This window comes from Betta splendens, chromosome 6 (genome assembly GCF_900634795.4).
Source record: "Betta splendens chromosome 6, fBetSpl5.4, whole genome shotgun sequence".
Classification (NCBI taxonomy): Eukaryota; Metazoa; Chordata; class Actinopteri; order Anabantiformes; family Osphronemidae; genus Betta; species Betta splendens.
Window position 1 is genome coordinate 6,288,643 of NC_040886.2, and position 26,938 is coordinate 6,315,580.

General features: G+C 48.3%; 1 protein-coding gene across 3 annotated transcripts in view; it reads left to right on the plus strand.

Moving 5' to 3' along the window:
• brsk2a (BR serine/threonine kinase 2a) overlaps positions 1-26,938 on the plus strand; it is a 116,883-nt gene that overhangs the window by 63,643 nt on the left and 26,302 nt on the right. For all 3 annotated transcript variants that reach the window (XM_041071115.2, XM_055509822.1, XM_029154989.3), the window contains exons 2-5: positions 3,681-3,775; positions 16,837-16,922; positions 19,385-19,525; positions 26,505-26,621. In XM_041071115.2, coding sequence (XP_040927049.1) covers positions 3,681-3,775; positions 16,837-16,922; positions 19,385-19,525; positions 26,505-26,621 — 439 coding nt within the window. The remainder of the gene's footprint in view (positions 1-3,680; positions 3,776-16,836; positions 16,923-19,384; positions 19,526-26,504; positions 26,622-26,938) is intronic.

The following is a 26,938-nucleotide window of genomic DNA, read 5'->3' on the forward strand; positions in this document are numbered from 1 at the left end:
TGCAGTCGCTAGAGCTCATCCAGATAAACAGCCCTGCTATTAAATCTCACAGTACAGTTCCCCAAAGGCTTTCATATACAGCAGCTCTCTGTTTGGTTATGTCATGGTAACACAATTTAGACCACTTATATACTGTAATAAGAAGTGGAATTTTGTTAATTTTGTTAGTAGGGGTTTGTTAATCTTGCCTTTTGGTCCCCGTGCATCTTTCTCAGTAAGGATGACATTCTGCTGCAGACGCTTTGTTCAAAAAGGTGCCGGGATGATTCTGCTTTTACACCTGTCAGAGGTTTCAGGACGGACGATACAACAATAGCGTCCACTCTCAGACACTTTGGTCCAGTTCTCTTTTGGCAATTTTCCGCTGAGCACCACGATAGTCCATTCAAAATGAAATGCTTAAAATGTGAAAGTCTAGAGTCCAAAATAATATAAGCTGAATTTGGATTTATTTTGCATCAAGGATTTTCGATTTCCTCACTTTTATTTCTTTACTTTCTCGTTCTCTTTCTTCATCGTTCAGGCACAGGTCCATTTATTTTTAATTATTTTAAAATGAAAAAAAGGAAATTTCTGACTTATTGACTTTAGTTGTTATGCTCTATACACCTGAGCAGACACACTGTTCTTTGGTTTTTACAAAGCAGTTGATTAGTAACGCACTAGTTAACTAATTACACCAGGTTGAGGCCCGTCACAGCTCTGGTTCCCAGTCTAGCCTTGTTTTTGGGGCCTGGCTTCTTTTGTCTGCCTCTCTTAAGTGGCCGGTCTCTGTGGACGCAATCAGCCCAGCTTTTATTCAACCCTGATTTGTCGAAGCCAGCGGGAAGATGATTGAAACCATGACTTTGAAGCAATGCCGCAGCTTCCAGCACAGCGCAGCACAAAAAAAGAGCTGCTCGGCTCTGATGCTCACTGAGCCGTGAAGCAAAGTTCCCATTGTGTGTCTTCCTCCAGCAGTCCCTCCGCATTAGATCATTAATCACGGAGGAGCGTGGACAGCGAGGGGCGCGAACCTGGGGCGGCGGTCAGTCCAGGTTGTGACGCGCCTTATTGTGACGCGCTTGTAAAGGTGGCGGGTTTTGATGCGGTTAATTAAGGAGAAGGGTGAACATGAAGTGGGATTACTTCACCCGCTGATCGATGGCAGCTGCTTTTGTTCATATTCGTGTACAGTGTGCGTGTGTGATCCAGGTAATAAACGACCTGCTGCGTGTGTGACGCTTAATCACCCCCACGCCTGCGCCCTCAGCAGGCTCAGAACCCAGCGTCTTGGCAGAGCGACCACCTGTCCGCACCTTTAGCGCGGCGCGCTAACAACCCAGTACAGCTCCAGGAGCCCTTTGAAAATGAGTCATGTTCAATATGCTCGCGGGCGCTCTGACAACAGCGGCGGTCGTTTCCTTCCCAATCAAATCTTGCGAGGCCCCTTTTGTGCTTCCAGTCAAAGTCACGGTGTTTGAAGCCGTTCAAAGACGGGCCTACCCGCTCGGCTCATCCGGGCCGGTCCAGGTGGAGTAGCTGGAGAGCTAAACCCCCCCCCACCCCCACCCCTGGGGCCTCACCGCTCACAGGTGTGAGGGCCCCGAGGAGCAGACGGCTGAGTGAGCGGCTGCTTTGGGAAACGCTGCGAAGCAGATGTTAATTAGACATCGCAACGTGTGACGGAACATCAAGAAGGGGATGACATGAAATTCAAATATCAGCGCAAACGTCGGCCACGTTGGTCGTCGGAGCTGTCGAGTGTTCGAGGATGTTTTACAGATGTCGTGACTTTTGTACAGGAGGCTGGTGTCTCAGTCCATTAAGTACTGAACGTCAGTGTGAGAGTTCATTTCAATTCGTACACAAAGTGGTTGTAAAATCATAATGTGCTCTCTCTCTCTCTCTCTCTCTCTCTCTCTCTCTCTCGCTCGCTCGCTCGCTCGCTCGCTCGCTCTAATGTGCCCTCTGCTGACAAACACACAGGCGGCGGAAGAAGATGGATAGCGAGGCGAATAATCCAGTTAACTTTTCATGTGTTTGCAGGCAGATATTTTCTCTTTAATGTGTTTATCATGACTTATGAGCGTCTCTATAGCAGCCATTAACATATGATTACCATCACAGGGCTAATGGCTTTGTCTGTCGTTCCACCTCCTGCTCGGCTGCTCCGTCCTCGTCCTTGCGTCTTCCCGCGTTTTAATCTTCCCGCTTTATTAGCGCTCGCTTCCTTCCTATCGCTCCGATACGCCCGCTGTCATGCGTTCTCCCTCTGCTATCAGCCCCCGCGGCCCCTCGACTCCCAAGCCGGGGCCTCACGCCCACACAGTGCCCCCCATTATTGCTTAATTACCTGTGGCCTGTCATTTGAATAGAGCGCCGTCCCCTCACTTTTGCCCCTCGCATCTTCCTCCTCCGTCTCCTCCGCTCCCTCTTGCTCGCCACCGTGACATTTGTCTGGCGAGCAGCTCTGGCCTCTGCCGCCGCCCCCTCAGACTCCATTGACTCGCCACAGAATTCAAACTGGGAGGGAGCCGGTGGGAGAGCGGGCGAGAAGCCCACGTAAGCCTGTCTCGCTGCGGGACGCTGCTTCCCCGCATCGACGCGTTTCCTGAGGAACCACCGCTCTCGACCTTAGCGGCTGAACTCCACCGTCCTCGCCCCCGACGGCACGAGAGGGGCAGGGAATCAAAGCTCTCGCTTCATTCCACGCCGGCGTTTCTGTAAATTCCGTGTGCCGGCTATTAGAGAGCTCAAAAGCTTAAAAAATCATCTTCTGTTGTCTCTGAATCCCCGAAGCTCCGCGGGGGCCATCGGGGAAATCAATAAAAGAGAGCTGACATTTGTTTGTTGCGTGGATGTGTGTTTGTTTCACTTTGTAAGTAATCTATCTGATGCAAACATCTCTCTAATGTGCGTGTGTGTGTGTGTGTGTGTGCGGCTCTGCTGGTCGCTGCTAGCAAATGGATCGGTGCTGTTGTCATGGCTCCCCCTGAATCAAACACACACAGACGCCGAGGCTTTGTTCCTCTGTCACCGAGCGCTCGCTGAGGTTGTTCTTGCTGGTGGTTGAGCCAACGCCAGGCGGAGGAGATGCCCGTGCGCTCGCGTGGCCGATCAGCGGGTCGACGGCGCCCCCCACGCACTGGAACGGCTGTGTCGGGCCTTTGAACGCTCCGTCCTCACTCACTCGCCCACAGTTCAGTGCGTTGTTGTTTCAGTGGTGTCACTCCTGAGCCGCGGTCAATAGCGATTTCCATCTAATGCCCGACCTCCGGCCTCGTAACGCCTCCGTTTGTTACCTCTGCCGTTTACCGTGAGTTTTAGCCAAGTCCACACAACTATTATTATAGCAGTTTAGTACATTCTAGGAATCGATAACACAAATGGCTCATTCACTTACTGCCTCTATGACTCCAATAAACCCCAGAGGCTCATGTCTACACTGTCTATACTTCAGAAGTCATTATCTGTACATGAGGTCACTGGCCTTGTTTTATTTTTATGGTCGATGTGCATTAGTGTTTAGCCGAACAAACTCTCAGTTTTCTTTACCAAGTCGTTTTTCACAAATGAAGTTTTAAATGTCCCCTGCTAATGCGCTTTCTAGCAACTTACCACAAAGCGTCTGAACACGCGCCGCCGTGCTGTTGGTCCCAAACGCACACACCTGAACCTGTTTCCTCTTTGTTTTCTAGGGTTGGTTAAACTCGGAGTCCACTGTGTAACATGCCAGAAAGTCGCCATAAAGATTGTAAACCGGGAGAAACTCAGCGAGTCAGTTCTAATGAAGGTAAGTGAGCAAGTCGGCCTCCTCCACCTCAATGAGTAATTCAATTCATTCATAAAATGAAGACGTAAACTGTGTCTGTGTCAAATACACACTGTTTTGGGAAATGACTAAATTGCGAGTCCAACAAACATGAGGGCCTTACAAAGATGCAACAACCACCACAGCTTAATCTGTTTGCTAGCACAGGTAGTAGTTCCTGACGGGGCCACGTTTTTGACTCATAGACTTTGGTCTAGCTCTCACCAGGGTTTCAGAAATTTAAATTAAAAAGAGCTTAAGCCTTAGTGTGGACTTTTACACAAAAAAATAGCTACAAAAATGTGTGAATGTCAGGGATTTATAGCATATTATCACTTTCCAAGAGGTGATTCACTGGTTGAGAATCTGAAGCGGCTCATATTCACGTTCTAAGCTGAAGTAGTTTGAAGCTGTTTGCTTCAATGCCAGGAGTCAGACCTTCTATTAGAGGGGTAAAATAAGGGTAAAATAACAATAAAAACAGTTTTTTTCCATCTATAATTATTATTGATTCACTCTAAAGCACTTCACAATCCTCCTGGTGTAGAAATCCTATTCATAATTTCTCCGGTTTTGAAGCATACAGCCGAGAGATGTATTTTCTCCCTTTTTTTGCTTTTTTCTTCAGATTTCCAAGCTCATGCTGGGCGGCACTATTCACTGCCCGCTCAAAATTGGCTTGCTGCAAAATTGGCCCTTGTGTGGATGAAATAGTTCTAAAGAAACCGAAGAGAGCAGAAAGATAAAGGACAACAAGATGCTCCAACCTGAAAATTGTCTTTCACAGGACACACACAGAGAGGAGACCCTACTGTAATTGTTTGCTCATGAGCTGGAAAGCAGGAAGCGGATGGGTTTGTTCTCCATTCAGGTTATCTGCTAATGGAAAATCCCCCCGTTTTGCATTACTGCTGTGGCAACACCATTAGACTTTAGATGAAAAACTCTGTGTGTGTTGGGATATTGTGTTCCCCGGGTTTTGATGAGCAGCTGGTATTAATCAGCTTCTTACTGTGTCAGGGTCTCCCTGGCTCTTTTTCATTCCTCGCCGTCTTGCTGCAGGTTTCGCTCTCTACCTCTTATCGATTCAACACATAATGGAATGTATGCATGAGGGGGGGTCTGGTCATCTTTGCTTCCCCTATGCTGACAGAAGTATTATTAGTAGTAGTACAAGTGGTCGGCGGAGCCATTGTAACATGTGACAGCGAAGCGGAAGGTAGTGGCACAACATCCCAAACCAGGTGTTCCACCGCACAGTGGGAAATAATAGTAACAGATGCCAAACGCTGACAGGTTTTAGACAGTGGCACTTCTGCTGAAGCCGCAGTGTCTGTGTGTGGGGGGGGCGGGGGGGTCGCTGCAAGTGCTTGTTCATGACAAGCTGAACATCCAGTGAAGTTTTATTTGATTTTATTTATTTATTTTATTTATTATTTGAATGCTGATGATTTTTTCTGTTGTCAATCAGTTGCTTTCAAATCATGTGTGTGTTTCATGTGTGTGTTTCATGTTTTGTATGAATAACTTTAGGCCTTATTTTAACCTTCGTAAAGAGGATTAGGGTTAAAGCTAATGTACACACGAGAATTTTTTTTTTGCCACATTTGGTGAATGCAAATCCAAAATGGTGGATATTGGAACGCTAGTTTTTGTTTATAAAACAAAAATAACCAGTCAAAAAAGGAAAATTTTTCTTTCGGCTGATTGGCTGGATTTCAGTGACTGGTAGTTTGGGAGCTTTGTTTTTCATGGCTTACATAGTTTTGGACTTAAAGCTTGCCATTATTATATTCCCCGGATCCTTGCAAAGAGAATGGCTAGCTACATTCAGAGAATTATTAAGTTCTTGCCCTTTAGTCTTCTTCTAAAGGTAAAAAGCACCGACTAGCTTAACTCACGCCCTGCTACATTTTAAATTATACAGTACCGTTTTCTGTGTTAGTTAGTTGAACCTTAAATCGGTTTAAATGGAACCTAAAGGTTTAAGTTTGCTAACAAGCTATACAGTAGCATGCTAACAAGCTATAGCATGCTAACAAGCTATAGCATGGGTTATGCAGTCAATACATAACCCATGCTGGGTTATGTATTGTATGTATTGACTGCTGCAGATGTGCTATTTCTCCAGATAACCAGTAGGTGTTCCACCCGCGGGACAGTTGATATCATGTCCTGTGTGTGGCTATATACAGGAAAAGTTGAGTGATATGAGAAGGGCCTCACTAGTAAAGCTTGCTCTGCTGGATTGGTGTTTTGTGACCCACATCCAGCAGTGTACTGCTGTTGTCATGTACTGTACTCCCCACTCTCTTTCCTCTGGCCTGCCTGTGTGGCTGTCAGAGTGTCACCGTGTCTGCTGCAGGCCTCACACTGCGAAATGTCACCTTTTAATATGCTAATGTCTCTGGTCCCCACGGTGCCATTAGGGTAGAATCTGACTCTCCTGGACAGGTGTGTGTGTGTGTGTGTGTGTGTGTGTGTGTGTGTGTGTGTGTGTGTGTGTGTGTGTGTGTGTGTGTGTGTGTGTTTTGCATGAAGATACACGCATGTCATGCATACATGCACAGGATTACTAACAATGTGGGTGATGGCGCCGTATATACAGTAGACACACGCATGTTCTGACGTGTGCACGGGGACAGATCGTTCATCGTCCCAGTACTGTCCTTCCTCCGATTAGCCTTGGGTGTCAAGGGGTCTGAGGAGATCAGCAGACGCCTTGAATTAATTATCTCCGCGTGTCGGCTGGAGAGAGGCCCTGGCCCCGTTCTCTGCGTGCTGAACTTTATATAACTAATGTTGAACTCTTTAGCCCCACAGGCTGTGACACTAAGACCAGAAAGACACTGAATTGTCTTGGATAATGAATTTGTCTATGAACTTTATGTCAGTTTGTATCCAGGGGATTGGGTCTTGACTACTTCAAAGAGCAAGTGCAGCCTAGTCTTTTTTTTATTATTCACATCTTAGCGGAAAAACCCAACAATGGAGTTACTTGAATAGTAATAAGAATCTCCGTCGGTGGGAAGTGGCCGCCTGTCACGTATCAAATGCTGAGACCGACACAGACAGAGAGCATGTGTGTGTGTGTGTGTGTGTGTGTGTGTGTGTGTGTGTGTGTGTGTGTGTGTGTGTGTGTGTGTGTGTGTGTGTGTGTGTGTGTGTGTGTGTGTGTGTGGGTAAGGTTAGGGTTTCCTTCTCAAGCTTCTGCCTTTTGATTCCATGTCTTTGGGCCGTTTGATAAAGAGAGGATGAAAACGAGCACTACTCAGGAGAGAGAGAGATTCAGTAACACTACTACACAAACACTCATGGAATATCCTTGCAAAGCTTTCAAGCACCTGCTGTACCTGATGTGGCGATGATGATGATGATGTTGTTGATGATGATGATGCTGCTATGGAAAACAGAGCTTTTCATATCCTGACTCTGCAGTATTTCACACTCCGGTCGTCTCTTTCTGCAACACGTTACCTGTCATTATGCTGAGTGGAGCAACTTCCCTAATCTGCAGCTTAGTCTCTGGGTGAGTTAAACTGTTGCTAGCCTCCAGCGCTCGCAGCCAGCAGAGGGAGAGGGGTATCTTTAGTATGCAGCAGTTGGTGGCTGCTCCGCTTCTCCCTCTGAGCCAGTGAGCCGCTGCCTCTGCTGCTTCTGTTGGGATAAGGACAACTAATTAGCCAGAGTGACTCTCTTTTCCTCCTGAAGCGGCACAATTTCAAAGTCACTCTACTGTCCCCGCGTCCAGAGAGAGAGAGAAGAAAAGAGAAGAGAAGAGGGATGGAGCGGGAGGTGGGGGAAGTGGGGAAGGTTAGAAAGGATGGCGAGCGCGAAGCTGCAGTGGATACCGTGAAATAAGGATGTTTCAAAAGGACACGGCACTTTTGAGGCTACGAGAGGTTTACTGCCTCCGTCCTTGATGTCACCTGTAACGTTTTATACAAAAAGCCTGCATGTGAAAGATGAAGTTTAGAGACGGAGGGGTCCACTCCATAATTGGCCCCTGAAGCAAATAAATAGTGCTGCTGAGGACCCTGCCTGTGATGGAGGAGAGCTACAGGGCCGAGCCACAACCGGACCCTGCAGCTGCTAAGATGCAGCCAAGATGGGCTGAAAGTTAAGACCCTGATAACGCTGTTCATTACCAAGAACTACACAAATACACATTTTACTTTTCATACAGTCTGTCCCTGTAGCGCCCGGGTTCCAGATGTGCAACATCTGAGACACGGATTCTTAGACCAAAGCAGCAGAGACGTGGGAGAAGCAGAGGTTGAGGAGATCAAATGACGGAGACAGTGGTGGGCGAGTGAGGAGCAGCAGCCGCGGCCACAGATGAATCACACCAGGTCTAATCTCGTTATTCCGACACCTCGGTGACAGCGCTGTAGCTTTTCCTCCGCCGCCATCTCGACTCTTCCCTCCTAATGATTATAGATTGGCCATTCTGGCCCGTCTCTATTGTGCCGCAAGTGAGTGTTTGATATAGAAACGTAGCGTGTGTGTGTGTGTGTGTGTGTGTGTACACGTATGCATTTGTGCATAGGCTGCCGAGCGACTGCAGACCTGCAGACATCCCTGAAAATAAATGGCTTTCATATGTTGTGCCCCTGCGTGTTGATTCATCAGCTTTGCGCTGCGCCGGGCCAGAAGCCGACGCAGTTAGATCCCGGCAGCACGGGCTGCAGAATTCCCAGCTCTGGTCGTCACATGCTGCACGGCAGCCGCTGCTCTGGCTCATTACGTCCCGTTGAAGTAGTTTGTCTTGTGCGTATGGGTGTAGTGTGAATGTCTCTGTAGCTTCTGTAAGCACTGGCAAATACTGTTCCTGAAGTTGGAACTGTTCCCCGGAGCCTCCGTATTTTGGGAAAAGCAGGCGTGGATCTGTGGCAGGAGGCCTGAACCTCCAGGTGATGAGGACCTCGTTCATGCAGATGACCAGTGTTTGATTGAAGAGAGCTTCAGAAGTGCCGCACAGACACCAGAGATTCTGGTGGAACGACTTCTATCGCAGCGGTTCTCCGTCGGTCAGGCCTCAGTGATCAAGCATTACACAAAAGCCACTTTGAACTAAAAGGTTGACGACCAAAGTTGTAACTGCTGCCAAAGGGATTTGTCCCAAAGCGCAAAAGTTAGGTATCTGGACATGTTGTTAATAAAGTTTTATTCGCCCTGTTTCCCCTCCTCCCTGATTCATGCTCATTCACTGAAGTAGTATAGATTCCCTGCATTTGTAAGGCCTCACCGCTGGCTGGACGTCTATATAATTACAAGCCTCGTCTTGTTTCCAATCACTGCTCTCCCATCAGCGCATATCCACTTTTTTCCCGTTATTGAGCGGTAACGAGTCCATAGTGAAACGGAACCTGGATGGATTTTACCTGCAGGGCTCGTGATGCTTATGGATCGCGACCAAACGTCACCTTTTGCTTAAACTCCCGTCACGTCGCGTTTACTTCCGAATATTGACCAACGGCCGAGTCTCGCATCGCACCCGACGCTTCCTGTGCTGCGTGAAGCCGCTCTCATCAAGCGCACGCGGCGACGTCTGACTGACTTCGCCTCTCGCGCGTCTTATCGAGATGAAACAGAGGTGGAGCGCAAACAAAGCAGACGTCAGATGCGGGGGGATCCCCCCCCAGTTGAGCTCAACAGGAGACAGACAGGCGTCTGAACCGGTGCCATTTGTTTCTCCTCTTCAAAGGCAACAGCCGGTGTGTTGTCAGACAGATGAGAAAGCCTTGTTTGCCTTTTTTATTCGCCGTTGCATCTGTATTTCTGCTTTGTGTCTCTGCGAACGAAGGGCGAAGGGTTTTAATCCAGCACTTCTACACACAAGTGGGAAGATCAGGAAAGTCTCCCTTTGTAGTTCAGTCTCTGTCTTCTGCCTGTTTAATGCTTAGCTCTTCACTGGGGATTCCCCCGATTGTTCCTATTACCAGTGGACGCACTGAGGTGCTGTGATCATCTTCATCTGTCTTGTTATGGTGAGGACTGATAATCAAAGGAACATCATCCAGGTCCAGCGCTGCATAAGTGTCTGTTCCGTGTGTGTGTGTCGCCGTGACAGGGAACAGATACTGAAGAGTGCTGGTGAGTCCAGAGTGTCCACATTACAGTAGGTGAGGTTTGTGTGTGTGTGTGTGTGTGTGTGTGGGGGGTGGGGTGTTGTGTTGTGTTGCGGCGGAGTTGAGCTAATGGACAGTGAAGAATGCTACGGTTTGTGACAGTCGCTGTCAACAACGACGCAGCGATATGACGGTTTGCGTGCGATATCATTATGGTAACTGTGTGTGTGTGTGTGTGTGTGTGTGTGTGTGTGTGTGTGTGTGTGTGTGTGGATACATACATACCCACTATAAATGACAGCCTAAATGACATCTCCATGACCATTGTCTAGTTACTCCGAGTCCGCGAGCACACACACACACACACACACACACACACACACACACACACACACCCCTCCAGGCTCCGTCTCCCCCCCTCAGCGGGGATTCTGTCTGTGATCGTCTCACATCAGACGAGCAGGGTTGCGGGGTGATTCACAGCTTGCGGACGAGCTTGCCACGAGCACCACTGCCAACGGTGGTAGTTTCTTGGCCACTTGCGTGTGCACAGACTGCGTAAACATACTAGGTTGTACTTACAGTATTTGGCTCCACGCTGCCGTGCCAAGCGTGCGTGCTGCCGTTGCCAAAAGTTGTCATTTATCCGCTGAATCTTACAGTTTAAACTGGAACGACTGCACATGTGAACGTTTACGGCTTTGACAAGGAAACTGGCTCTGACTGTTCTGAGTCAGAGAGTTCGGGGTCGATCCCTGTATATTTGGCCTTTTGCAGTTAGTGTGCTGCAGATGTAAACAAGGTGCTTTTAACTTCACCAGCCTCTTCATCTCTGCCCCAGTGGGGACTTGTTTTCCTCATGGTGCCGAGCTCAGACTCTCTCTCGTCCATGTTTATGTAAATACTGTCAGGCCCTTTCTCTCATTCATGGAACCGTCCTCGTGGTCAGATGAGGTTCAGACATACATGTATGAGCTCACTTCCTACAGTAGCTGTCAAAGGCATGTGCTCGGTGTAAGACCCAGTTAAGTCATGTGACAGCTACAGATGACATAATTAGAACTATTCTGGACTTACCGACAAAGTTTTAAGCTAATTTAGCCAGTTTGAGTGGACCTGTGTTACTCTCTGACCTGCTGTCTGTCCAGTATTGACTCTTCTACCTGGCTAAGCATTGATCAGGCCCCGGTGTCAGTAAATAAGCCATGTATACATATGTGGAGATAATTAGTTGAGCAAGTGAAGCGGTGTTATTGCCCTGAATTGTCTTTGTTTGAAGTTCTTCTCACATCCAACTTAATTCCCAGCACATGTTTTGTTGTTGACTTATTTAAGTTTCTTTTCTATTATTGAGTTCATTTCTCTACTCTTGATATTGGTTGGTTTGAGGAAAACATGTACAGTGCACGTCCCAGTTTTTCACTTTGATTGTAAATGTTTAAAAGAAGTGAGGTGTTTTCTATCTGATGCTAAAAACCAAAGTTTGGCTGTCACAAAGAATAAACCTCTTCCCAGTAGGAGGCATTTAGTGTGAATTCAGAAATCCTTCCTCTGTTGCAGTTTCTTCTACGTCATATGCAAATGTAGGCTGCTGTAGGTTATTAGACTCTGTCACTGGTATGGATGACCTTAATCATCATAGTCGCTATCTGTGTGTGTGTGAGGAGTTCATTAATCCACATTTCACATCTCCACACAGTCCAAGGTCACCTCACCAGTCGTATGGAATGCCGTGCACTTAGGGAGCAATTGACGGACCGGGTGGGTTGACAAAAAGACACTTGAGGCGGCTGACACCAGAACACGGCTGCCAGAGGAATCCAGTGCCGGCCTGTCACCCATCAATCAATCCCGCTGCAGACGGCGTTCGCCTGAGCGTCCCGGCAGTCGGAGCGCCTCCCCGCTCCCATCCCATCCCAGCTCATCCCGCTCCACCTATCACCCCATGCGGCAGGCTAGATAAGGGCCCATGATTCTGACCTCAGGGCGAGGGGAAGCGCTTCCATTACACTCTATTATGACCAAGGTCATCTAGGGACGTGTCTGTTAGTGGGAAATGATGTGGGCTGCCACCGGTCTAAGTGGCAGCCTGATTAATCTGTCAGCAGCACAGGCTCATATCACAGACTTGATTAGAGACATAGACTGAGAAAAATAGAAAATAAACGAGGGGTGTTGGAAGAAGAGGAGTGGTGTCAGAGTTGGTCTTGGGTGGGATGTGGTAATGAGTGAGATTTTAAAGGCTGGGAGATGGATGAAGGATAAGAACTAGCTCACTAGCAGAGACTATGTCCTGATCGATTTACATGCGTCTGGCATTGATCAAACTCCCCCGTGTGGGGAGTTTACCTCCTCCTCACAAAGGATGACTGATACCGTGATTATCAGAAAAAGCCCCGCTGCGATGACGCGCGCAGCCGCCGCTGCTCGGGTGGAGAGATGGGCGATAAACAGAGAAATGAGTTTTTCCTCAGTTCAGCCACTTTGACTGGAATGGATTCACACAAATAGGATTTTATTGTGTGTGCTCGGATGGAGCGCGGCCCAGCGGGAGGTAACGCGCGCGCGCTGCAGAGCCGTGGTCGCGCGTCCGCGTCTGCACATCTCTGACGCTAACGCTGGATAAGCAGGTTCTCGGGGAGGAACCCGGGGAGAGAACGAACAGGAGTTAAGACACCCCGAAGTGTAAAACACGCGCACAGCGTTTGTGTTGGCCTTTTGACGAAGGTGGTCCCCTCCAGGTACGCATGAGTAAACGCGTACTGCGCGCGCGCACACACACACACACACACACACACACACACACACACACACACTGGCAGAAGACACAGATTCCGCCCCGCTGGCTCACTGACCGACATATGGACGGGTGGAGGAGGCTCGCGGCTTGTCGTGACGAGGAGCACGTGTGCGTCATGCGTTCATGTGTCCGCGTGTCACAACCGCGAGCGGAGGACGAGCGGCTGCGCCTGTCAGCCGGCAGCCGCGCCGGTCGTCTCCTCCCCTTCTGCTCGCTGACAGTTGGCTGCACGTCGCCGCCTTCCTTACTCCAGTTCCCTTCTCTCTGCTGCGTGTGTCTATTGCATCAATATCCCAGCACGTCTTTAATGCGCTTTCATAGTGAAGCACATTTATGAGTTTTTAAATGTATTATTTTACCAAAAGACAAAACAGAAATTGAGCCTGCTGTATCATATTGGAAAATGACTTCTGCTCATACAGCGTAGATGATAATAAAGATCTGATGATGGTCTGGTTGAGCGAGATAATCTTTCATTTGTTCTCCTATCTATTTTTATACAATATACATGATATATTAAATATAGACATCATTCTATCTTAATTTTTATAGTCATTTTTAGAATAACAGGCACTATTAAAATGTTGACAGCTTTTCACAAAATAACCCTTTACAACCTTTTAATTAGTCGTATTCCAGGAATGATCAATCAACCATTTGGAGGAAGAACTAGTTCAGATTTTACTCTCATTTTAATGCGTTCTTTGTAGCGTAACGGTGCACTCTGCTCGACTTGAATGTTTCTTGCCGTATCGCAGCCTCACCTGTTATCATTTCACTCTCTGCGGGCTGCTCTGTTCATGGCGCTGCTTAAAAGGTTCGCCTCTCCTTGTGTGCTGTTAATTAGGAACAAAAGACCCTGCGAGACACAAGGGAGCCAAACTGACACTATGCGCCGTGATGCGTTTTACTGCATTCCTCGTTTTCAGTTCTCACAGAATTACTGTATCGAGCATTCGCTCCTCTCTCCTTTGTTTTCCCATCCACCGGCAGCATCCACTGCAGCTTCCGCGTAAGCATGGCCCACCCACGTTTTTTTTTTTATGGATACTCTCTTGACTTTGATCCTCTGATCTCGGCATCAAGGGACCATTCACTTGTTTGCCTGGGGGAGGCGACGGAAAATGTCTGTGTTTTCCTTGTGTGCGTGAGACACAGCGATAGAGAGAGAGCACAGGAGGCTGTACAGTAAGTGGGGAGACGGCGCAGCCTGCGATTTGGTCTTCTCGACTGGTTTCTGTTCCAGTCGCTCCCTGACACGTGTGACGCGACTGTAATAGCTCTGCGTCTTTGTTGTCGCCCGTCTCTCTCTGGGCCTCTGTCCTCTGTCACTGGACTATTGATGTCGCCAGTGATTTGCTTACTCGTCCATTCGACCGTTCACATCCAAGGCTGTAATTTAAAGAATCAATAGCGAGCTGATGGAACTATGCAAAAATTTCTCCTCTCATCCTTTGGATTTGGAATGACGCATGAGCCATAGTTATCATCCGTCTTCCCGGCCGCTCGCTCTCTCTCTCTCTCTCTCTCTCTCCCACGCTTGTTTCAAATTCTATTAAAACACAACGTCTGCATGTGCAAATTACACCAGGATTGCAAGTGATAAATCACATTAGACATTTTGGAAACGCCACAACGTAACAATTCGATTCCGGGGAGAAGAAACCATAGCTCCGGCCTGTTATTGCGTCGGGACGCTACGTTGACGGGAGACTCTGCTTTTTCTCCAAAAGGACAAGATGAATTATCTCCCATTCAAACGAACAAGCTGGATCCGTGTTCCCCGTGCACACATGTCCGACGTATTAATATATCAAACACAAAACGACCACGGGGCCCAAAAAGGAAACACACTACGAGGAGTGGTGTGTTCATCCGAACACCTGTCCATCTGTTCCAGTGCGCGTGTCCTGGCGCGCGGTGGCCGAGCGCCTGCTAATAAAGGCTTAATGAAGAGCCGCGGCGCGACGGCTGTTGGAGGGATCTGTCTCCACGCACAGATGTAAAGCGTAATGAGAGAGAGTGGAGCCATGTGGCCGAGCTCAGCCAGGAGAGCGCGCGGCCACCTGGCGTTCGAGGGGTCGCGAGGCGTCCGCACGTGTCCTTCGCCCGCCGCTACTTACTCGTTTGCAGCTCTCTCTTCCTCAGGTGGAAACAAACGAGGCCTTCGCCCCCCCGATCGTTCCTTTTGACAGACAATCGCGGGCGGACGCGCCAAAGGTTGCGCCACAGACTTACATTAGCGTGTTAATCAACAGCTAATCTCGCAATAATCAGGCAGTTGTAGAGTTAAGTCCTCCCATTAAGCCCCATTTCTCTTATTTCAATTAACTGAGAGGAGGCACTTAGAGGAAGCTTAGGAAGCCAGCTGCTGGCTCTGCAGCGTGTCGACAGCTCATCCCTCCCAGAGTCCTGCGTAGCATTAGTCTCATTGCAGGGAGCCCCGCGCGCTGCTAGCGAGCTATGGCCACCGCAGGCTCATCCTTTACAACACACCTTAGCCTCAGGTGAGGAATTGGCGAGACGCAGTGCTGATAGTGTTCATTAGTCTCTGGTTTAGCCCTGATTAGCCTAGCCCTCGCTCCCACTGATACTCCATGCTAATGCTAATTACAATTTACCCCTTTACCCTTTTTATACAAGCTGTGCCTAGCTTTATTAGCCTTGTATTCCCCCGTGGCTTTTGTTCTTGGCTGCGGCTTCAACGCTACTTGCACTGCGAGTCGTTTTTTTTTTTTCCTCTCCGTGTCAGGTTGTGAGCTGATTCAGTGCGGTGGCTCCCATAAGGAATGAGGGATGGTGCATTATTTGCAGAGAATATTAATAATGATGTTATTGTGGCAAAATAATCTTCAGTGCTGCCTTAGCAGACAAACTGTCGGAGCATAATTAAGAGGAACAATTACATACATGGGTAAGCAAACGGCTTAGTGGGCTTTAATAAAAGCAGAGCTATGCCGACCAGCTCCGACTTGGAGAGTATGTAAAGCCAAAGCCATGATTAGTGTGACATTAAAGCGACACGATAGCTGTCACAGGCAAGTGACGCAAGGAAATTGATTTCGAGATAAGGCACGGGAGCCTTTAACTCGCGCTGTCCTTTCATCTCCATCACTGTCAGGCGAAGTTACACACCGGAGGTGGAGGGGGAGATGGACACGAAGGGGGCGCGGGAGAGGTGCAGCGGGGGGCGGGAGGTGGTGGTGGGGGGGGCAAGAAGGAGCGCCGGCTCCTGTCGAACCGGGCTCCGGGCTGATTTTCGGTGGCAGCCCTACATGCCGAGTACAACCTTCGGACACGCTGACACAAATTCAAAGCGATCCGCTTGATTCGCGGCGAAGCCCAGTTCCCGGCGGTCCCGCAGCGTTCCGGGGTCGTCTCCAAATAAATAAATAAGTCAGGAGCTTGTGTCGACCGACTGGTCCGCTTCTTCTGGACACGTCGTGGTGCTTGGGTCGAGCCACTGACTGCAGGGGGGGGGGTGATGTACCTGAGCAGACGCTCTGACCTCGATTCGCCCACAGGCTGCACTCTCGGTGGACAGAACCGTGCATGACTTTGACAGGTTATTCCACTTTCGCGTTTCTTATCGGGCCGAGCCGATGCCACGTTCACCTCAAGCGAACCTCGGGATCATGAAGGGCGATTGCGCCGAATTCGACAAGACTTTAGCGTCTTGCGCGAGAGGAGGGGGACGCGCGAGATTAGACAAACACAGGCTGTTTTCCTTCAGTCTTTGAAGCAAATCGCATTTTCCACCTGCGATAGCGGCGCTCGCTGGCCCGGATGCCAAGCGGAGTGTGGTCGGAGCTTATCTGTGTCCTTCCTGCCTGTAGAAAGTGCCAGTCAGCTTCTTTCTTTGGTCCTTATTCCTCTTAAGCCCTCGCGCTCGCGAGCTGCGCGAGCACAGATCGCTGCCTCTCGACAATGACCTTGACAGGTGACCTCAAAAAAAAAAAAAACCTGTGAGATAAGAGCCGATCACAGGCAGCTGCGAGGTCACTCGCTTTGTCTCTCCTGTGCTTCAGCTTTGGCATCGGTGAAAGAGAAGGGGCTCTTTAGGAGGACAGATGAATTCATCCCACTGTGCTTTCAGTTGTGTTAATGCCTCACTAATGACTTTGTCTCTTTCCCTCCCTCTCTCTCTTCCTATCTGTCCATCTCTCACACAGGTGGAGCGGGAAATAGCTATTCTGAAGCTCATAGAACACCCTCACGTTTTAAAGCTACACGATGTCTATGAAAATAAAAAATACTTGTAAGTATAAATTTATCATGCATTGGTTTCATTGTCTATAAAATATTTTAGGCTTGATCGAGAGAGATCGTTTGAAGTGTCAAGAAGGTTACGGGGACTGATTTTCATATCCCACAGACACGTTTGGCCCAAGGAGCGGTTTTGATTGGCTTATTCTGAATGCAGGGCAGGCGTGGACGCTCCATTAGTACCGGCATGAAGCATTTAATTCGCTAGCGTGCGCTAGGGGACTGCTAATAGGGAGAGGAAGTCTCCACAATGTAAACACCATGACACGCTTATCAGAGGCAACACCACTGCATTAAGAAGCATTAGGCGTGGAAAGTGGCAGCCGTATTAGTCTGCTGTAGACACACACACACTCACACACACACACACACACACACACACACACACACACACACACACACACACACACACACACACACGCAGGCACATAAATCTATTAGCCGACTCTAACAGCGGTGAGTGACAAGCCCATGAGTCGTTTATAGTAGCTCTCTTGATCTACACAAGACTATTCATCAAGTAAATTAGTTCTCATCTTGAGCTTACTGACCAAATGGGATCGGCTGCCCGTCCCCGTATATAAAGATGATGGGAATAGGCAAAATATTATGATTCATTCTGTAATTAGATTATCAAAATAACGTAGCCAGTGCTTCATCATTTTTGACAGTTGATCCCGAGGACACACTGAGTCCATGGACTCAGATACGCTCTGGTTTATGTAATATGAATCCTGATATTGTTGCGATCCTTCTTCAGATATCTTAATATGAAAGCCCATAATTGATAGACACCCTGTATGTTTGGAGCTACCAGTCCCAGAGCTTTTAAAGATTTATTGTGCTGGTGGCACAGATGCTATTACAAGATGTTTAAACTTGTGTGTAGAAAAGGTGGGAAAAGAAGTGCAAGCAGTTTGATTCATAGCTGGGTGATATTTTTTATGGGTAGCTCGCTTCTAGAGATGAACGATCACATCAAGATGTTGATATGAATTATGCTTCAGAGAATGAAAAATGGTACAGTAGCACATTCTAAGAGAACATAAATACGTTTGAGTGAACGCACTGGAAGCGGTTTTACTCCAGAGTTCAATGATAAAAAGCACATAGAAGCCATAGTTACATACAGTGTTTTTCTTGTTTGTACAGTATACAGTTACAGTATTTGAATATTACCTGCTGCTGTTCTGATACTTTGAAGCCAACTTTGCATCCTTGTGTTGTTAAACTGTTCTCATATGTCAGCTTTTACACAACATACAACCGCTTTTAATCATTTTACTGGTCCCAATTAAAAATGTGAAGTCTTCAATTCGAAATAACCCTTGTGACATATATGTGTAATAGTTTTTAGCAATGTGATTAATCAAGTAGCTTCACAGAAGATGGGGGCGTCTGAGCCATGACTCAACTCTGATTAGTTTCTGTTATTCTGAAATACGCAGCTGATGCTTGACCGGCCGGTGAACACATGCTCTATGGTAAAGTCCAGTTTACAACACCCTCCTGTAATCAGCTCTAGTGGACACACACATCAGGGAAAGAGGAGCAGGGAGAGAAAAGAGGGGGAGTATTTCACGGCCTGTCTGAGATTCAATTTGTCCGAGTGAAGATGGAGAGAGCTTTACCGCGGGATATACGAGCCGGCCCGTTTGGATCAGGGGCAAGGCGCTGCTGGCTTCCGGCCCGCCGATGCAGCTTTAGGTTGGGGTCAGCTGAGATTCATCTTCCCACTGTCCTCTGCGGAGCCCCGCAGCCTTGCCAATAAAGCCAGCATGACGGACCGCCCCCCCCCCTCACGGGTCCAGTCGCCTCTGGGCTGAAGAGTGGCCTCATAAAGCGTGATGTCAGGACAGGTTGAGTGCATATGCATGTTCCGAACACGTAAAGCAGGAGATTCTGGGTGATTCCCCGCTGCGTCTCTTGCATCTTCTCCTTTGCTTCCTCCGCTTGATTAACCCAAGTGCTGAAACACAAGACTCAAACACTCAGACTCAGCTTACAACATCCGCACCTTAGCAGAATCCACAAGCCCTTAAACCCTTTGTGGCCGAGAGCTTTTCACACTTTTTGTAGTGTAATGCAACTAGATCATGCCTCTGATGCCTCCCGTAGGAGGTCACAGTGGATGCGACACTCGCCGCCGCACGTCGCAGAATGCGAAGCAAACAGGGACGTAGACGCAGCGACTCATCCTGGATATTTACTGTGTTTAATGGCTGTGAGGGAGCCGTGTCTCTCGCCTTACTTCGCATTCACACAGTTCTGAGGTCGGGTGCTTTGATCCTCCTTTTTGCAGGGCTCTCTCACAAGGTTCTGCAAAGACCACCGATTTTTATTCCAAGCGAAATATTTCTCCTCTGTGCATATAAAAGGTTTTTCTTCTGCCTGTTTTTTATCTTCTCTTCCTTCACGCACACTCAATTTTCTGCCCTTTTCACTTCCTTTCAGGTACCTTGTGCTAGAACACGTGTCTGGTGGCGAGCTCTTCGACTACTTGGTGAAGAAAGGCAGATTAACGCCTAAAGAGGCCAGGAAATTCTTCAGACAGATCATGTCTGCCCTGGATTTCTGCCACAGTCATTCTATATGGTAAGTCCAACACGTGCAGATACAGAAGAACAGAATATTTGTTGTTGTGTGTTCAGCTTCAATATTATTAATATTATTGTTATTATTATTAGTCCAAATATTCTATATTTCAAAAATCATTATAGATGACTCATCTATAATGATTTAATATTTTTTTATTTCTAATATGCACTGTATTATGATGTTTGGGTCACATTGTGTCAAGTGGACCACAGTATCCAACAACAATGGAGCACAGAAATAGAAGAGACTCGTCTGTGAAATTACTAGAAAAGAAATTACATCAATTAACTCATTCAGTCATTCACCCACTCATTCATTCATTATCTGCCGAGCAGAGAAAACGTCACATCCGTTAAAAAGATAAAACGACCATACCCAGGAAGTGTAACAATTATCCCATTTGGCTGTCATACGGCATCGAGCAAATAATGACTCTCCAAATAATGAATTCTAAGAATACACTTGCATGGAGAAATGAGTCTAATAAATTTCCCTCAGTTTATTTGGTGCTTTTCTGTTTTAACGGAGCCGATTACAGAATTGAGACAACTTGATGTTTGTTGTCATGAAACTTCGTAGTTCTCCTCAGTGCGGACGGGTGGAAGTGTGTTAATAGGAGGACGAGCATGAGGCGCAGGGTTCATAGAGCGATACTACACAGTGCATTTCCTTAGCCCTGTTCAGTTGTGAGGCCTTGTAATTGCTGAAATATGCTTCCAGGTAGATGCTAATGTGACACATACTGTTTGGCTTCGGGGGGTAATTTAACTGTTTACCAGCTCGCAGACAAATGACGATTGTGCAGCGTATAGAAGTCAAACATGTCAGCGGGGACTGATTTGCAAAACTCATTTGTGCCTTTATTGTTTGACTGTGTGTAGTCAGCGCGGTGCACGGAGGCAGCCGTGTGTGATCCTAAAGCGGAGGGTGCGTGTTTGCTTCTTTTTGCTCTCCAGTGTTGCTGTCTCTGTGACGGAGCACAATGAGCCTGTGTGTTTACTTCGGCTCCGGTCACTGGTGAGCTGTGATTCGGAGCGAGGCAGTAAAGAAGTGAAGATCTGTGAAACACTGTCCGGCTGAAATATGAAATAGAAATAACGAAACTAAGGCTTTTCAGGATTCTTGTTAGAATGGTCCGAACCTACGGGAATGAAAGGTAGAAGCCTTTTATCAGTTTGTGTAAATAACAGACTATAAGAGGAAAGAGATTAGGCCAATTAGGAGAAAGCATCTGGGACTGACATCAAATGCATCCACGTGAGCCCAATATCGCGTCGGTTTTGTAGTAAGATTCATTCAAGCAGATCCGCGTGTCCCATTTGTACGTTGTCTCACATTGTTGCCGTCCCTCTCTCTCTCTCTCTCTCTCTCTCTCTCTCTCTCTCTCAGCTTCTCAAATCCCCTCGCTAACGCTCTTACAAAATCACACCCTGCGAGTTCAACGCGTTGAGAACTATTCGGGAGTGTTGCTGAACCCCTTCGCCCTCCTCCCAACCTCAATTAGGGGCAAACAGATTGACACCTCGCTACTAATGAGATCCCAGCATCCCCCTGAATAAAAATAAACACCGCTGCAATAATTTCTTCCATTTCCGTTTCGTCGGCTCTGGAGACGCACGCAGGCTATTAGAGGCACTCGCTCTTCTCTGTGACTCACCATGTGACTCACCGTGCAGAGGGCGGGGGGGAGTTGAACCCCCTCTTCCTCTGCACACCTCCCATCGCTCCTTCTCTCCATCTTCAGCATCTGAATATGAACAGAGGGAGAAGGCTGTTTGTGAGTCAGGGATTCAGATTGCTCTTTGCCTTTGATTTTTTTTTCCTACCTGAAGGGAGACAAACGGGACAAAGTGATACCTGACGAGGGAGATGAGGCAAAGATCGGTAATAGTAAGATAAGAACGGGGGGAAAGCAAAGGGGATCGTCTGTGAGACAGCCGCTGAGGCAGTGAGAAAAACTTTTCATTTTATGCTAATATAGATCCAGTGTCAGCTTCTCTGCAAGACATATCTTGTGTTTGTATTTTATTTAAAGGCTGTCAGAAGAAAGACCTGCAACTCTATGACTCAGATGCACAGAGAGAGAGAGCAGAGCTGATTGCACAACCCCTCATCTAATGATAGGTTTGCTTTGTATTGATCTTTATAAAACTTTCCCTCTCTTTGAGAATGGGAATGGATGAGCGGCCAGCTACAGCAACGCTCCCACAGCTGTTTCGGATTCTGCTGTTTGTTTACCTGGGGTGCAGGAAAAGTGAGGATGCTTCAAGGACACGTCACAATACGGCAAACGATGCAGTCGCGGCACACGATTACGTGAGGGAATCCCAGCCAGCGCTTTGACATTCGCCCTGCGTCGAGGTGGCAGTCTGCCATAATTGCACGCACCCAGCAGACAGGCAGATTGATTGAGGGGAGTGTGTAGGCGTACTCTGTCAGCTATTAAACCATATTAAGAAGCGATGAGGTTGGGTTTAAATAGAGGACAGAAATGGGAGAATATCTCATTTGACTGGTGTCTGCACTTGCATAAATGATTTTCTTGACGCCAGAGTGAGACCTGAGGACACATGTGAGCTGTGTATACAGTGTACGAACCACTGAAGGTCATATTGCTTCCTTTAAACTATGCACAGAGTAAACAGAAGTGCGTGTACAGCAATCAGTGGGGCGGCTCACCTTGGGCAAAGCAACGCCCAGCTGTGGCTGTGACGCAGCCCGGGGTGCGTGCGTGGGCGCCGGATAGCGAGCGCCTGCCACATAAAGCGACTCCGGTCGACCCCGCGAGTAAAGCAGCGGCGGGAACGCGAGCTCAGACCCAATCATGCGTGCTCACGCCTTGCCGCCGCCCACGTGCCGCGCGAACACCTGGTCCGAAAGTTACGCGAAGCCCACGCATCAGGATGAGCAGCACCGCAGCCTCCCTCCCCTTATTCTGTCTCACACGTTCAGCCCGTTGTCAACACGCTCATTCCACCTTTTTATCTTCACATTCATCTCTCCTTTAAGCATTGTAAATATCACATATCACTACTGGACGCAATATTTCCTCACTGTGTGCAAATTAGCCCGTGAAACAGCTGCACAAGCGTGGCACCCAGTGAGCTGTGCCACATTTCCATGATGCTTTCCACATGGCTTTCCATTATGTGCGGCCCGAGTGACGCTCTTTTGTTATGTCGTCTCGTTATATTGTGCAGTAGCCTAATGGCACCAGACTGGAGCATCTGAAAACGCCACCAACTGTTTATCTCCGCGCGCCCAACTCCTGAAATTAGCATAATGAGAGCGGATGGAAACATGCATTCATTTGCAACCAGTCAAAATTTGCACTACATATAAATGGGACCCGGACTTCTGTACGTGTGACTTATTATCTTTTATCATTGTGCGTCCATGGTTGTATAGCTCATTTACTGTTCGGCTGTGCCTCTGTCAATAGCAGCTATGCCCCCGTGGCTGTTTATGGCTGTGTGTGTTGATATTCCAAGCAGACTTTTCCCAGATGACAGCCTGCCTGTCTGCTCGCCTGTACAAAGCCTGTACTTCCTTATCCTTATCCTTACCCTATCCTTATTATGGCTGATGGTCGCTAACGACGAGGGGTGGGAATCTTGCTCTCACTCCCCCCGCTCGTTTCGGGGGACATTTCCGCCTTCCGCCGTGTCAGCAAGTGTGGGAGCGCGGGGGAAGTGGGCGAAAATGGGTAGAGAAAACTGAGCAATGGGAGGTCGAATGGAAGTTGCGGAGCCGGCGTGACAAAAATGTGCGAGTAACGTAGGCGGTGAATGGAAATCGGGCGGAGAAAAGAACAGGTTGAGTGCGTCCACAGTTCGTATGGTTTGCGTGAAAATAGGCCAGATGATTAAGAGTGTTAATCTTCCCTATTAGAATCCATTTTAAAGAATTCTTCATCACCCTTACTGTCTGAGCTTCAGGCCCTGAGGTTTTGCTGTGTGTTTTTTTTTTAATATCTCTGCCACTCCTTCACTCCAGTGCATTTGTGATTGCTTGTCTGTTTATTCTGCCTGGAAGGTCCGCTGCTCATTCTATCTTCCACAGTCAAACTCCTCTGGATTAGGAGCAAACGCCGGGTTGCACACACAGATTTCGCCAAAGCGAAGCAAATAGTTTGTTTACTGCAAATCCAGTCATCATTGTAATCCCACTTTTTATTGACTGCATTACATGCAACAATGCATTGCTCTCCCGGCGTCGCTCAAAAACCCCCCAGAGGAAGCGGCCGTGAATGCCACACGCTCACCCAGTCAGAGAAGCAAATATTTTTTTGCTTTTTTGCTTCAAAGATGCTGTGGGCTTTGCTCTTTAATATGAATCCTGTTTATGTTTGAATTAAGGCATATGAAATGTGAGAAAATTACAGAGGAATATAGAAGATCAAATGTGAGTGAACGTGACCTGAAGGAGTGAGAAATTGTAAAAAAAAAAAAATCTTTTTAGTACTTTGTATTCAGAAACACAAGCTCTAAGCTAAAAGAGGAAACGTTCAATTTCATTATGTGGCAAAAAATGAAAAAGGAGATAAAAGAGAGTTTTATCTTTCTCGCTCCTCACTTCTCTTAATACACAATTAACCCAAGCGGCTAATGAGCGACTGTGCCCGGCGCATCCAAGTCAGCAGTTGGAGTGTTGCTCTCCGCTGCTGACGCCACACAGTGAGCCCGGAGCATTTGCACTCAGTGTGCTTAGTCTGCCTCTAATTAGGTCAATAGGAGCCCCCAAAAAAGCTGGAGAGCAACGAGAACGACGGGGAGCGGAGGACGACGCGGAGGTGCACCGGAGGCAGAGGGGGTGCGCTGCGGCTCGGAGCGCCACTTTAAGAGCGCCACTCCACACTCAAGCTTTAGCGCCTAATGGAAACGCAGAAACAGGTGTGCGGGTTTGCAGGCGCGTTAATGTGACAGAGCATTTGCGCCACGAGTGTCCGTGTCAAGCGTCACCCAACTTGGCCTAACAAGAGGCGGCGTTCACCGCGCTCCGTGAAAGACGATAACGCCGCGAGAAAAGGAGATTTTCCATTAGCTGGAAAATCGAGTTATAAAAGTGCTCATCATCGTAAACATGTCTGGGTTATTACCGCGACGCGGGCCCCCGGAGGACGCAGCCATTACGCGTTTGCGTGAAACACGTGTCGGCGTGGTGTGTGCAAATGATCCCAGGCAATTAACAGCCCCGCGTTAGATCACGGGCTGTGGACGGTGCGGTGCGGTGCGGGGCGGCGTGCAGACACGTGCGCCGCGTGAAGGCTGCGGAACCACACGGTGGACCGTGAAGCCGTTCACAGCTTCTCCTCTTGCGAAAACATATCCGATCATGCGACATTTGCACTATTTCGGGAAACGTCACTCGTCCCAAACTTTTTTTTTTTACACGGTGCTCTCGCGGTTCTGGGAAAGAAAAATTACTGTTGCGTTGGAGCTCATTGCAGCTGTTGAATTCGTTTAATGGCGTCTCCGGCTTGACATATGAGATTTCGCCGCTGCAGGGCCTGCTGTGAGAGCAAGATTACAGTAGCAAAGTGCAGCCTAATGTGTCAGGGAGGCAGTTTAACGTCCTATTATAGATGCCAGGGTCCTGACAGCCAATAAAGCATCTAGATGCAAGCTGTCCTCGCGTTTCTGTCGGCGGATAAAGACGCTGCAGTCGCTCTGTATTTCTGATTCTTTTTGTGGTTATCAGTGCCAGTGTTTGAACGCATCTCTGGATGCTGCCTTAAACACGTGCAACAGTCACATTGTTGCCTCTTCTCTCTGAGTTTTATTAGTGACCTCCTGTTATGTATTAATAATACTTAATAATAATTTGAGCTTTTGCTAGTTAATCATATTCAGAACTCGTCTGCTTTTGGGTCCAGTCTCTGTTCCATGAATCGTCATGTCAGTCGGCCTTGATTAGTAGATTAGAGAGTTGGGTAAAAGCCTGACTCTCAGCCAAGCGATGGTTTCGTGGCCTCCTGAAGGTTTTAGCCTGCAGAGGACTGTTTTAGATGCTGTCGCGGTTTTATTTCAATTACAGCAAGGATCACAGACGCCGCCGGTGTGATAACAAACTAGCTGACAGCTAATCCCCCCCAGGACAGGAAGCGAGCTGTACCGCTGATGTCATCTGAGGTTAAACGTCCATTGTGATGAGGCGTTCTTCAAAGTCTGATGCATCCAGCTATTGTTCCTCTGCCTTTCCGCTCATTAGTCTGTGAAAGGAGACGACGGTCTAGTTCATGACATCCTGACAGAACCGTTCTCTCCCACTGTTCACAAAAATAGACGAGGGAGGCAGAAAAAAGAGAAAAATGGCTTTATATCCATGTACGCTGGTGAGCCCTTGTTGACATCAATAGGACTGTATGATAGAACACAACCCGCGGACCTGGAAGAGATGTTAAATGTGTAGTAAAGTGCTAACACCACTAAGCTTTTAAAAAAGTCATTCATCGAAACGGAGATTTTAACTTCCAACGCAGCGACGGCGGGAGGTACGAGAGCTGTGCCTCTTTAAAGGAGGGAGCCGATGTCCTCTGGATATCACCCCCCCCCCATGCTGAGTTTAGTCCTGATGAATGGCAGCTAATGAGCGCCACCTCTACGACCGGCTCCCCGGGACGCCCCTTTCTGCTCAGCCCAGTTCGCTGGTGGCTGTCTGGCAGATGAGAGGGAAGGGGGTGAGGGGCAAAGGGGGAGGGAAACAGAGGGAGAAAGGGGCGCAGCGGGAGGCTTTCGGATCGCGTAGCAGCCCGACGCCGAGGAAGGACCCCCCCGAGTTCCTGCTGGACGGATCAAAGAGAAGGTGTAGCAAAGGTCGAGGGGGGGCGGGTTAGGACGTTCTGAGGCGTGGACGTGGATCCACAGGTGATTCAAAGACCCTTTCCCTGCTTTCCTTTTTCCCAGCGTTACAGTATGTAACTCCGGATGTGTCCTTTAATAGATGTTGATGTGTTCTGCGCTCCACTGTCTTGCAGCCACCGCGACCTGAAGCCGGAGAACCTGCTGCTGGATGAAAAGAACAACATCAGGATAGCGGACTTCGGCATGGCTTCGCTTCAGGTCGGAGACAGCCTGCTGGAGACCAGCTGTGGGTGAGTACTGGGCTCTGTCTGCGGTGGATGAGCTTAAATGGCGCCCGCGTGGATGGTACGGACGAAGGCCGGCGAGACGTTAGAGGCGAGTGAAGCCGGTTGTGTGTCTGTCGAGCTGGAGGCCTCTATCTGCTCACGTCTGACACTGGGGGTTTATGAGGTGTCAGCCACGGCCGCGCACCAGCCCATCAATTCAGCCACTATAACTGCGGCAATAGACACTTATAAGGTTAGGATCAAGGGCATTAATTCAACGGGGAAGTTTGGGCAACTTCACGGGGCGCGTCCGTCAATAAAGTAGCAACACAGTTGATGAC